The sequence below is a fragment of the Seriola aureovittata genome, chromosome 7 (assembly GCF_021018895.1).
Source record: "Seriola aureovittata isolate HTS-2021-v1 ecotype China chromosome 7, ASM2101889v1, whole genome shotgun sequence".
Classification (NCBI taxonomy): Eukaryota; Metazoa; Chordata; class Actinopteri; order Carangiformes; family Carangidae; genus Seriola; species Seriola aureovittata.
The window spans coordinates 2,706,798-2,720,519 of record NC_079370.1 but is presented as its reverse complement, the minus strand read 5'-3'; the positions used below and the strand labels follow the sequence as shown (position 1 = coordinate 2,720,519).

Below are 13,722 nucleotides of genomic sequence, written 5' to 3'. Positions count from 1 at the left end.
AAATGAAAATCTTTTTTATGTGTTCCCCTTTATGCTGCTACATCAAACGCTTTGTCAAAAGCCTTATTAAAGTCCACGACCCATTTATGAAAAAGTCCAGGTAGAGCATGAAGCATAAATCTATGTGAGGAACAAGCTGGTGGTTAAAACAAAGCAAAAGCTCCTTGAACTGTGGGGCCTTTGAAAGATGGAAAGCAGGTCATTCTCAGGCCTCATCAAGAAACTAAATCAAAGTAGGGAGTCACTGTGTAGCCGAGAGAATGAAGTCAGGGGAGTGAAAACCATTAAAAGTGCATTGTGCAGGCGGTTTGTGGAGGAAAAAAGAAGAAAGAGATACAGAAGAGAGGAATCACGACAGCAAAACAACCACAACAGTGGAGCTTGACTTAAAGAAAAAACAGACTGAGCGACTGAGAGAGTGTATGGTCTCCTTTTGTCTTAACGTGTGGTTTAGCGTAGATCTGTCTAATATCATGCACCATAAATCTCAAAGTAGGCCTCATTGGTTCACAGGCTTCAGAGTTCTTGACATTAACACAAATTTGTGGGGAAAAAAAAGAAAAAGAAAGTTAAAGTGCCTCAATTCTGTGGCATTTTTCTTTCCCCTCCTTTGGAAAATTGCTTCCGTATGTTGATTGAACAAGCTGTAACATAACATGGGAGTCACGAAAATCCTCCTCCAGAATTAGTTATTCTTGCAGTCAGATTAAATGCGGTAGATTCAGATTGCCGTCCAACTCGTACAGTGGTTGTTTGACCTCACACTGCAGGGGTCAGGAGGTGAGGACATGAAAGGAGCATCCGGGATGCTTTTATGAGTTTCGGTCATTTTTTTTTTTAAAAGCTAATGCTAAATTTATAAAATCACGGACTTCCCTTTTCATAGTTTGTGAGTTGATGCTCCAAACCACTGGTGTTGTAACTCCCTCCTAACAGGTCCCTCAGTTACTTTTGCCATCACTTGAAGTGAAACAACATGGGTATGGTTTAACTTTGTTCACCGCTGGTTTGAACCGGCTGCTAATGCTAACTGGATGCTGCTGGCAGGCCCATAAAGTGAAGCGCTTGTACAAACATTTGGATGACTCCAACAGTCGTGACAAGGGAACAAAAAGATAAATGTGAACAAATGTGAACCTCCACGGGGAAGTCTTAGTTTGTTGCTGCAGGATCTCACTACTGAGGTGACGTAATGAGCAAGGCAGTGTGTTGTTATCATGCCTGTCTGTAATTTTATGTTCGTCGACAAATTACCTCCCCCTCCTCTCTCTCTCTCTCTCTCTCTCTCTCTCTCTCTCTCTCTCTCTCTCCACCTCTCAGGACACCGAGCGTTGGGAGAGGTCAGTGTTGAGGGTCGCTGAGATCACTTCAGCCCTGATCCGGGAGAGGAGCCCCGCCCTGGTGGGACAGCTTCTGCAGGCATGAGGAGAAGCAGCACCGACAGAAAATCCCCTCAGCGTAACTCAAGAGCACTGCACGGACGAGACGATGGCGTTTTCTTCTGCTCTACATCCATCTCTTTGTCAATTACAGCAGGGCTAAAGGGATACTCCCATAATTAAATATTGCACTTCATAAACTTTAGGGACTTGGTTCAAAGTCCATTCCTGTTTATAAAGTTTAAAAGTTTATATGATTGTTTTCATAGGCTGAAAACAGTAAACATGTTAAATTGGTGAAGTGGCCCTTTAATAACTATCTACCAGCCAGTTTTAGTATTGGTTGTGAAAGATTACGCCAGACTTTACTGTAATCACCTACAATTTTGAGTCAGTGGTCTATTCTGAATGTGGCTGATTAGTAAATTGGTCAGTGTTTTGTTGAGGTGCACCAGTGGCAAATAAAAGAGAAACATCTCCTTTTAACTAAAAAAATGACTTGTTGCAGAGTTAATGTCAACTGATCCCATCTTAACCTCCTAGGACCTGGCGTCCACATATGTGGACCTCACATTTTGGGTTCTCTAGACCACAATACTAACTTTTTCTCAACAAGGGCCTGGTGACCACATATGAGGATATTATACTGCCACTCAGTAATCGAAATTTAAAACTAATGTCCTCATATGTGGACATCATTTTTCTCAGGTCCCAATCAGCCTAAATAGCAAAGAGAAATTAAAAATGCATGCCATGCAACAGTTCGGGTCTTAGGAGGTTAAAGGTGCTACATATGTTTTGGTTTGTTTCTGTATCACTGTATCTTCCAGAAATTTCTAACTTTCATGCTTTGGAGACACCTAGTGGTAGCATTGATAGACACAGCAATGCACACCATGAGCGTCACTTACAGTCATGGAAATATTCAGCACAGAGGGGCTTTAAAAATGGCTAGAAACTAATGAGACCACTGTTGAGATAATTGTTAGTCACCTGTTGGGCTCAAAAGAAATTGCTTTCCAATTTAAAGATTTAAAGAAATGGGACACATCAAAGCTTTTTTTCAGTTTTTAAATGTTTGGCAACTTATGGTTAAAAAAAACTTTTTCCCCTCTTCAATAAAGCACCAAGGAACAAGGATTATCATACTTTATATGAGTAACAACAGTGCCAACATTATCACTTCTGTGAGTCTGAGGTTTGCTCTCATTTCTTCGAGAACATATCATAAGAACTTTGATGATATATTGATGTTTGAAAAGAGGCATGGCCCCAACAGCATGTGTGATGATAGCAACATATAGACTGTTGAAACAGTCAAATTACAGTATGTATCACAACAAGACAACTGGTCAAACAGTATTTAGGCTGTTTGGTTAAAACTCTGCTGTATTTGTTTGTTTGGCTTGTTTAGGCTGGTGTGAAAGCTGTCAAGCAAACTGGTGCGGTTAGTGTGTTTGTATGTGTGAGGTTTTAGCACATCTTCAAAAGCTAAACTGCTATTAAATCCATCTGCTGCCTGTAAACTGTAAATGAGACGATCTGCATAAGTGACAAATATATTTATGATAATCATTTGGTCACCATAGCGTCCGAATCCACATATTTCAGCAGCTCACAGTGGGAAAGTAGGTGGAACGTAGGGACCACACAGTGACTGTTTCCCCTAGTAATACTGCGGTAAAGGACACCTGGTTCATTCTGTTTCTACCTGCACGTTATTCATGAAAAGAGGTTGAGTTGCAGTCTGGACTAATAATATTAAAAATCAGTCATTTATTCAGCTGTTTTTTGTGACAATGGGGAAAATAAAGAAACACATAAGAAGCAGATAAGTGCACCAGAACTTAGTGTCATAGTTTTCCCCACGAGGGTCCGTGAAGCGCTGATGATCGCAGGATGTCCACCTTTTGCAGAAACCATCAGTGTTAAGTTCATGTGTACTTGGTTCATTTGAAATGAGCCAGTGTGAACACGAACTGGACGACCCCCAAGGTACGACATACGAGGGCTGATTGATAAGATGGGGTTGAAGGAGATGAGTTATACAGCTCTGGTTTCGTGCACGTGCAGTTCAACTCTTTGAGTTATTACGCAGAAAGTTTGAAGCTTATGACTTTTGTGGTATTTCTGTTTCGGGTAATTGAAAATTGCAAGTCAGCACTGTCTGAGAACAGACAACATCGGCCTTCATGCACAAAGCCGTGGTGGCAACACTTGGGGAGGTTACTCCTCCTTACAGCGTGGGCTGCTGAATACAGACGTAGCAGAGAAAGCCTGAAACATGAATCCCGTCCTGGAGTCCGGTCTCGCAATTTTCAATTACCCAAGACAGAAATACCACGAAAGTTATTAACTTCAAACGTTCTGCATAATCACTCGGAGAGACACAGTGAGCTGTATAACTCATCTCCTTCTACCTCCGACCATGAACTTATCAATCACCCCTTGTGCTATATATCAACAAGTCAATTGACTGATGGAGGAGAGTCTGGGGCATTAATAATAACAGTTAAATTACTGTCTTGTGTCACAATCACTGGAAAAAGCTATTAATGACTGAAACACAAATGTAATGTAATAAGAGGGAGCTTATATTTTTTGTACTCCATTAAAACTGTTTTTTTTAAAGCAATAAAGATGTGTTTTTCAGATTCTGCTGTAACTGTGCTCTTTTTCGGGAAACAACATAACAACATAGTTTATATTCAGATGTGTTGGAGGAAACCAGTTCCTGAAGTTTAGGTGCAGGTCGGGGTGTCTGTCCGCGAGCTCGTGCTTCACTGGAGCCCTTAATGAAGCAGCTCAGTACTGAAGAGGCTCCTGTTTCCTGCAGTGAACCAGCTCTAATACAACCAGACCCTGCAGCAACTTAACCGTGCAGAGGGTGATGATGGTGGGGAGAGAAGGTGATGTCGTACACCCATGTGTCATGCTTTTATTCCAGAAGAGAGTCTTGGTTACTGGAGGTCATCAAGCTTAATTACAGGGAAGATCAAATCTTGTATTCTTATCTACATATTGTATCTCTGTGTTTTCTATTGCTTAAGAGTCTATAATAAAGGTTTCTAAAGGCTTGTTAGGATCACCTCAACTACATTACATTACTTCCCTCCCTTCAACGTCCAACTCCCAGCCTTCCCACTTCCACTGTGTTTGCATTATAATTTTCCAGTCATGCCTCTTATTCCTCCTTTAGTGAGTTTCCCTCCACTGGAGATCACCTGACCACTCACCTGTCTGCACAGCTGCCCCTAATTACCCAATTACTCTCATTGTATATATACAGAGGGTCGCTTTCAGTCAATCCTGGCCCCATTTTTTAGTTTATGTTGTCAAGCCACTGCAGCATGCACTCATACTTGTTACCTGTCCCATAAAACAGTTTGACTATACACTTAGGTCATTCTGTATCAGGTGATCTCTTGGGTTTGGCAAATTTTCTTTCTTTCTATCTTTCTTTTATTCTTGGTTAACATTGCTCAAGTGAGAAAGGACCGAATATGAAGCAAGGTGCAAGGCCTTTATCAGGGTGGTTTAAGGTGATTCAAGGTAAAGGCTGGGACATGCTGGTGTCCAGGTAGTCAGCAGGTGTTGCCAAGTGTGTTTTTCCACATGAAATCCAATTTAAATGATGCTAAAAATGCTTGGACAACAGTGATATTTGAATTTGCAAATGAAGTTGTAATTACAGCCATCAAATAAATATAGATAGGAGAAAGAAGGTATACATAAATGAAATAACACAAGTGAAATTCTCTCTATTGTTTATAGTAACTGAATGAATGTACATTGAAATGTTCCATCTCCAAAGCACAATAAAATGTTAAAAGTCAGGGAATATAAAGAAATATTACATTTTGCATGTGAGCGATGAGTGCGGTCACATATACATGAATGCAGCTGTCCTCGGGATCATGTATTTGTCACAGGAGGTAGGAAAAAACAGCCTCGGACATCAAATAGTCTTTAAAAGTGTTGATGCCGGAACATTCCTAAGATCACCACAAAGGCCTTGTCGCTTTGTGTACGCCTCTCACACTTCCAGGGCATCTCCAGTTTCCCGCATTTCTCCGTCCTCCTGCAGCTCAGTGGAATTCCAGCTGTTGATAGAGAGACGCCTCAGGCGAGAGAAGCTCCGTCTTCACATTCAGGTTCCTGTAATGAACTCCTCACAACATATACTTATATTTCAGGGATTTCGCTGGAGATTGTAAGCAACAGTGACATGTGATGAGTGCTGCAAGCCACAAAATCTAATCTAAATCTAAAGTATATGCAAGCAAATGCATTTGTTGTGTTTTTTTTCATTCGTTAATTGTTACCCACCTGAATGTTTATTCCACCTTCTCCACCTTTATTTTCTCTTGAGTGGATTTTAACTCCCAGTTTTTCTTATTACCAATATATGTCTTGAAAAGGCCCAATCCAGTAGGTTCTTAGTCCATCTATTCATTTCTTTTAATTTACCCACTTTACTTAGGGATATCAATATCAAGCTTAGGATGTCTTCCTCAAATTGTTATGTAAGAATAAGTTAAAAGTTTATATTCTTCTTTCTATTTAAGACTAAATAATATTTTCTGTTCTACACAGTTTATCAAGATATCATTGATATGTTTCACAATTGTATCATTTACTCATATGTCCACAAACGGCATGTTTTTATTATAAAATAAATATCATTTCTACCCACCACTTATTTAATTTTGTTACTTTCTTCTAAAAAGTTACGAAGTGAGGCTTGCTGGGAAATTCTAATTTGACCAATGAGCTTGCTTCCTTTCATTCCTTCCCGTCCTAACGTGCGTGAGTGAACGTCAGTTTTCTTTTTTCAACGGTTTTAGCAAGAAGCGAGTGTTCGTCAGCAAATGGCTGTGAGGCTAGCAGCGTAATGTTTAGCAAGTTCAAATAAAAACAGCGGGGCTCAAAAGAGAACAGGATGGAATAGTTGCTAAAGTGATCAAAGTGACAGAGATTTTTTTTAGTTTTTACTCACTATGCTTCAATTTTTATCGAATGTTAGCATTGTTGACGTGCAACCGGAAGCTAACATTAGCTTGATTGACTATCGTTGCTATGGAGAACAGCAGAGCCAGGAATGTTGGCTAGCGTTGTTGATGACGTTGTTAATGGGCGCGAGGCCCGGCGGATGAACTTCTAATGGGTGAGTACAGGTTTCTCTTTTTTATGGAGTGGTTTAAATCTGCAGCAATGTAATTGTTACCTTTCATATGTTGGAAAATGCGCAGCTACTGTAATCTGTGTGTGTGGTAATATGTGGCCGCTGTGCCATTGATTATGAATGATGAATTCTATCAGTGCAAGTGATTGTGTGATCGAGTGCCATCATCTATTTATTCATACTGTGTAAACCTATAATGAGTGGTTGTGTTTTTCTTGATGGCAATTTTACACTTTACACTTTGTGTTAAATTGTGCTGAAAAGTGCTGAAAGCTATTTTCGGATTTTTGATTTGATGCTGACCAAAGGCTAGTTTGCAGGATGGCAGTTGCATGCAAGCATCTCCATGGTGACAAAGCAATCATATCCAGTGGTTTTGTGTGTGAGTGTGTGTGTAACCTTGCACTTGTGTTAAGGGTAATGCACCATGGCCAATCACAATTATGTTACCCTACAGCTGGGCGCTGTAGATTTTAGAAAACATAACTCAAACACAAGGGGACTATTTTCAGCTGCGGATGAATATACATTTTTTTCCTCTATACTGATTATTTCTGGCAGCTACATGGCATATGTGGGATTGAGTCAAAATAAACTGCAGCTGAAAGAAGAAACATGTCACCCAGTGTAAGAGTGTGGCTCATTGATGTGTTTTAAATAGTTTTTGGACGATAATGGAGGAATGAGATATATCAGGGTTTGGATAAACAGACAATAGTGGTTAGTAAGATCAGTTCACTGTTGGTTTTGGTCTTTAAATGGAATTTGTTGACACGGAGAAAAATATAGAATATCAGCAGACTAATTCTTTAGGGTCCTTGAACATGTATGCATTGACTTCAAATCTATGATGTATAGGGGAGCAGATCAGAGGAGTTGCAGACACTAACTGAATCCTTCTTGAACCTGAAGAATATATTTTTTGAACATGCTCTCTACTTAATGCTCTTTTGGTCTTAAATCAAACTATTGTTCATGTAAGTAGATCAAATGTTATTCATGTCTTAGGTGATGTTAGTAATTGCTGACATGTTGTCAGAGTTTCTAAGGTTCCATGTCTTCTGTCTGCTCAATTTCCACTACAACTGTTAATAAAGTTGTACCGTCGCTACCCTGTCCTATGGGAACAGCAGCTCAATTTAAGCACAAGTTTCTTTTCTTTTTCTTTGAGCAGCAGGAAGAAACAGGGGGTGGAAGGTGAAGTGATCCAGGTCAGGCAGAAAAGTCCAGAAGTTTTCAGGTTATTCAGGAAGAATGGGACTATGTTGGAAAATTCACTGATAAACTGGGGGAAAGAAAAGTCAGGTGTGGCTGGAAGGACATTACCAGTACTACCTATAGTGGTTATTATTATATGTCAGGCTGTGGTGATGAAGACTTGAAGATGTTTTATTCTGTATGTCTTTGAGTATAGTGATACCTGCTGGACAGAATGGAGAACATGCCTGGTATCGTTTGATTGTTAGACATTCTTTCTCCACTAGGGGGCCATATTGGACTTAGTTTTCTGTCCACACAAGGACTTCACCAGTGTACCTGCTGCTTTGGCAAAGTTTGGCTATTGTTTTGGTGAGTTTAACAACAAATCTACATAAAAATAAGCTTGTTGAGGTGCTGCAACTGTGGTTTTAAAGATTGTTAATCTGAAATGTGGTGTAACTACAATTATTATGATATTTTTAGAAAGAAAGTACATTATTTAACATCCTCCTGTAAAAATGTAATCATTTACAGTTATTTAAATAGAAGCTGGGAACAATAGATGGTCATATCATAACATTATTATTATTGATTAATAAATTCTGTTCATTTTGAGTCTAAAAGTGTCTCGGTACAGTTTAAAAAAAGAATACAAGATGGAACAAAAATAGGTTTACACTGGTCTCAATTGTGTTTGCCTCTCTGGTCTGGTCATTTGGTGACCTTTCATGATGAAGGTCATCCACACTGAACCTTTTGAAAATGTTTTCCCAAGTGGGTAGGAAAAAATCAGTCATGGATTTAAGTGTAAACACAGAAAACAATGCTTGGCAAAAACCAGAACATCCGCAATCCCAGTCTGGATGGAGACCTCTGTTGCATGTCGTTCCTCATCTCTCTCTTTCTATGCTCATTTCCTGTCATATCTCTAATATGGTGCATAAAAAACTCTCAGACCTGTGATTGTCATCCTTCATAGACAAAGTTGGTAGCCAGCTATTTAAAATTTCATAATATTTTGCAGTAGTTTTAATTTTCTTGGCTGGTGATTAAGCTCTAATTTTGTGGTTGTAGGTGCTGGCAGATGGTTAGGTTCTGTCTGAGCTGAGTTAGCTTAATGCTAACCAGAGCCACGGGCCTTGGCTGATACCTCAGACCAGGTCCTGTTTAGATAGTGCCACAGCTGGTGCTGTGGAGAGGAAGACCAAAGCCAGATCCCCACAGTCTGACTGTCTGTAGGTCTGCCAGGCTCAGACAGCACGTCGTCACCCCGACCAGCCGACCACAGCTCTGATTACAGCCTTGGTTTTATAATAGAGCCTGTGCTCACAACTAGGTGTGTGTACGTTTTCATACACTGTAGGTTTTCTGTGTGTGTCTCTAAGCATGCGGAATGAATGTGACAGCCCTAAATTTACTCCTGCGTCCGAGTTCATCCTGGCCGAGGGATTGCCAAATCCGGATCACAATAAAAGCGTCACGTCCATGCCAGCAACGCCTAACACAGGGCACACGGAGAAAAACCACAAGAAACCTCTTCTTCCTGGAAACTAGAAAACAAACACAGCGAGGGGGTCAAAAGAGCAGACTAAGAATATGAAGACTTTGGACGGGTCAGGAAGCTCCGTGAGGTTGGATGCCAAGTACAATAATGCAGTCATGAATACAGGAGGGAAGGTGTTCAGGAATTTGACCTCGTGAAGTCGCTGCAAACCCACAACGTCTGGTATCCTGGAGTGAATGAAACTCACTCTGATTTGTTGGATATCAAAAGGATTCAGCGTCTGTTTGCGTTGCTGTTGTTAAAACCATAGCACACATGCGGTCAGGGTCCGATTTCTATGGATTCCCACCAATTCTAACAATGTAAATGATATACAAACATTTGCTGAACATCCAATGAATGTCACCTGAATTCAGAGAGACACGTCTGTGGAGAATAGTGCCATCTGGTGGAAATTACTTTTGAATTACATGGTGGATTTGAAACAAATACTGAACAGCCCAACCACCAAATGTAAGCAATTCTATGCAAATTTGCTGTCTCACATAAAGCCGCAATTACAGCAATAGAAGGTGCTATGAAATTCAGATTACACTTTCCTTAAAGATTCATCAAGCTGCAGTAACTGATGGATGTTGAAACGGTTGTTGTGAGATCACAGTGCAGAGAAGCTGCTGTGTAAACACGCAGGGAGTGATGTCAGTGTGTAGAAAAGTGAGTTTACACAGACCCACTCCTACATATTTCCTCCATCCCCACAAGCTGAAAAGAAAATCACAGAAAGCTGTGATTTTGAGGGTTTGGAGGAGGTTTAGATACAGAGTCGGCCTGGGAAAATCGAAGAGGGGGAAATTTACTAACACGTGCCCCTCTTACATAACTTTCTCTTCTCATCCAGCACTAGGATGCATTAAAAAAAAAAATTAAGAAAAAAAGCACCTAAAATCGCTGGAGAAACTCGGTGGTCTGTGATAGGTGGCTTGTTTTACTGATCACATTAGGTTTTATGCTGCATTCAAGTGCTCCCATTGTGAGTTTAGAAAAATGTGGACATGCTGATTATATTAGATTGTGTGCAAATTAACAGTTTGTCTCCAAGCCCTGTGTAATGATTGTGTCTATCATATTCCATTTGGTTAATATCAACTTGTAAAAAACTGAGGGGAAACTGTGTTAGAGGTAGTACTCAACACCAAAATGCTATATGTTTCTTGTTGTATTTTTCAGGTTATTGTTTGTTGTAACTTGTTTGGTCTCAAGTCTCCCTTAGATTGACGTTGAGTTGATTACACTGATTTGTGACATCTGTTTCAGTTGGTATGAATGCTGTTCAGTTGACTAAAGACAGCAGTTTGCTGAGACATGAATCTTTATTAGTTGGAATAATTACATTGTTGTGATGAGTGTCTGGCTTTTTTAAAAATATCACCTTATATCCACATTTCCTTTTGTTCTTTGTTTGTATGTTTTCATTAATTTCCAAAGACTCTTTCCTCTTGACGTTGTTGACTTTAGGGCTGGGTGGAGTGGTTTCCAAAATGTTGATAGTACTAATACCAAGGCTGCTTTGAGTATCATTAAGGTTAATGCAAAAAATACTGCAGTTACATGCACGCAGTGATCACTCTATTTGTTCAAAGAAATCACACAATAATTAGTTATGTCCTGTGTCAATACTGGTGATCTTGGATCTGTTCTTAGTTGGTATTAGAACAAAACCAGATTTTGTGGTTGAAGCCAGACCGGATTGATTTAGCCTTTTAGATGATTCACCTGCAGATTGATAACAGATGATTTAGTCTCTTTGGAGTATACCTAATATATCTTTTTATACTCCATTGAAACTGTGATGATGTTACCTCACATTTCAACAGCTTTTCAGCTTTGTTTTGTTTACAAGTATTTTTGAATTTGGAGATTATAAGTATATTTAAAACAGGTTGTTTGGTTGATGAGTAATAAGGACATTTACTATGAAACAGAAAATAGCTCGTCTATCTTCATCAGAAGTATAGTGGCAGATTGGCCTTTGATGAATCAATAAAATTGTTCTGCAATATGATTATTATGCGATCAAACAAAGTCAAATGAAAAGTAAAATAGAATCATAATTTAATATAAATTCTTTCCAAATGATGCCAAACAACAGCATTTTATTTTTAGTTCAAATAAAATTGTTGCTGTGGCTTCCATATGCACCCCTGGATTTTTTAAAACTGTCCCCAAATCCGAATTTTCTCCATAGCTGTGTTTTAGTAACAACATTAAGATGGGAGTATATCTGGGGATTTTTAATGGCACTTTTGGTCACTATAGAAAATGAATACATATCCTACCTGTCTAATGTGCGTTTACTGCAAAGTTAAAGTGTTTTCAACAGCATCAAAAAAGGCTGTGAGTGTAAATCAGGTTGGTCCTGGAAAACAAACAGACAAATGTAACTGGATAAACCCATAATTAAGAAAAGATGACAGAGATCAACACTGCGGTGGAATAGCTTTCATTCAGTCTTGCGTGTTGGTGTTCAATTACCATAAAACAGTAGAAAATTGGCAGTTTTTGCTCTATTGTATTTTTTTTTTTATTGTGCTGTCTTCTCCCCACGCACCCACTCCTACATATTTCCTCCATCCCCACAAGCTGACCGCTCCTAAGGGCCAAATGAATTCCACATTTTCTCCCCCTCCGAGCTGTCACTGGTCCACACACAGCTGAGACTCGCCTTATAAATGAGACTCAGCAGGACGTGGGATCTCTCGCTGACAGCTACGTCTGAAACAACCTGCTGGAAATGGAGATTCAGCCAGTCTGTGTGAAGCTTCGTCTGACTCTTATGGTGTGTAAATGTGGACGGGCCCCAGGGCCCAGGTGGTGCTATGTGGTGAACCACAACTGTGTGGCGAGCAACTTGGTGTTGAGTGGCAGTGTTGTGAAGTTCTGCCACAGCTCTCTGCAGATGAAGGCAGCGTTTTATTCAGTAGCCTGAAATGAAGGTTTTTCTCTACTACAAAGTTAATGCCTGCGAGCAGAAGCAAGACTCAGGTCCAATATAATAAAGAAAGATCCTTTAGTATAATGTTCAATGTGCTACTATCAGTGGTGGAGGAAGAACTCAAACCCTTTCACCCTTAAGAGAGTAAAATAAAAACTAAATTGAAAATATACTCTAATACATGTAAATGTCTTCAACAATATTCACAGTAAAATGCAGTTCAGATGAAGAATGACAGAAATATGAAAAGAAGAAAGGAAAGAAAGATTGAAGCAACATTCATCAAATGTTATAAAATCTTTACTATAAAAAGTAAAATATTTGCATTGTAAGTAAAAAGTATGAAGGACATTTAATGGAGGAAATGGAAGAAGTAGCTCTGTTTTGGTCTCTGCCAGCTCATGAGAGAAATCTCTGGCTCTTCAGCTAGAAAGAAGAAAGTGGAGCTTTTTAAAGCTCACCAGCTAGTCACTAAGTATGTCCTTTACTGTAGGTGGTGCAGTGGATTTATCTGAGCTTGTTGGTTGGCTTCCTCATTTGCGCCTGTCATGATTACTGCAGACAATAAAACATAACTATGCATCGTAATAAGGTGCTTGCACAAATGACCTATGGGGTCATTTTTTATGGGAGGACAGTCTCCTGAAAACAACTTCCTGCTGCTGCTGGAAACAAGGCTGGTGAGAGCAGCAAGACTGAACCAAATCAATGAAGGAGCTAAAAAGCTCCATCGAGTTTCAGTTTTGTCTTAATTCTTTAGGTTTGTCACTATTTGCAAAACATTTTACATTACACATAGTCATTAGGATCTATTTTAATATGAATACCAAATTAATATAAAAAAAATATAGTGCAGCTTTTAAGTACAGTATCTGAATAATGTTCCTGATTTCAGTGCTTTCCTGTATCTAACATCACAAGCTAAAACGTTTTCTGGTCTCTGATGTGATGTTCACTCGTGAACTTTACAGACTTCATCGCTCAGCAGGACTGAGATCCAAACCATGTCTACATTACCAGAGCCAAAGGGGTGGATTAGATATAACAGAGAGTTTAGTAATGGGGGGAATTGGCCCAAATTAGGTCTAACAATTATCTACAATTATGGCGGTGGGAAGACGCGATCGCACATCAGCTCTGCTTATTTGTGTTTGGAGGCGGCAGGGTGCTGTGGGTTAATGGGTGCTCCATCAGAGATGGAGAAGAGGAGGAATGACTCATTCTCTGTGGATGTGAATGTGTGTGTCTGTGTCTTTGTGAGTTTTATTGTGTTTTTGCTGTTAAAGGTTTTTATAAATGAAGATCAGGTCAGATGGGACAGCATGGGGGAGTGAAAGTGTGCACATCATGGTGGAGTGAATTTACACTATGAAAAGAAACTGTGGAGAAAGAGACATGATAAAAGGAAAGAGGGAATAAACGGGAAGTGAGGGATGGAAGGATGGAAAGAAGTAAGTAAGTT

General features: G+C 39.7%; 1 protein-coding gene across 1 annotated transcript in view; it reads left to right on the top strand.

Moving 5' to 3' along the window:
- The window catches only part of crppa (CDP-L-ribitol pyrophosphorylase A), a 48,151-nt gene extending 46,277 nt beyond the window's left edge, over positions 1 to 1,874 (top strand). The window contains exon 10 of the mRNA XM_056381527.1: positions 1,321 to 1,874. Coding sequence (XP_056237502.1) covers positions 1,321 to 1,425 — 105 coding nt within the window. The 3' untranslated portion in view covers positions 1,426 to 1,874. The remainder of the gene's footprint in view (positions 1 to 1,320) is intronic.
- The last annotated feature ends 11,848 nt before the right edge of the window (positions 1,875 to 13,722 follow it).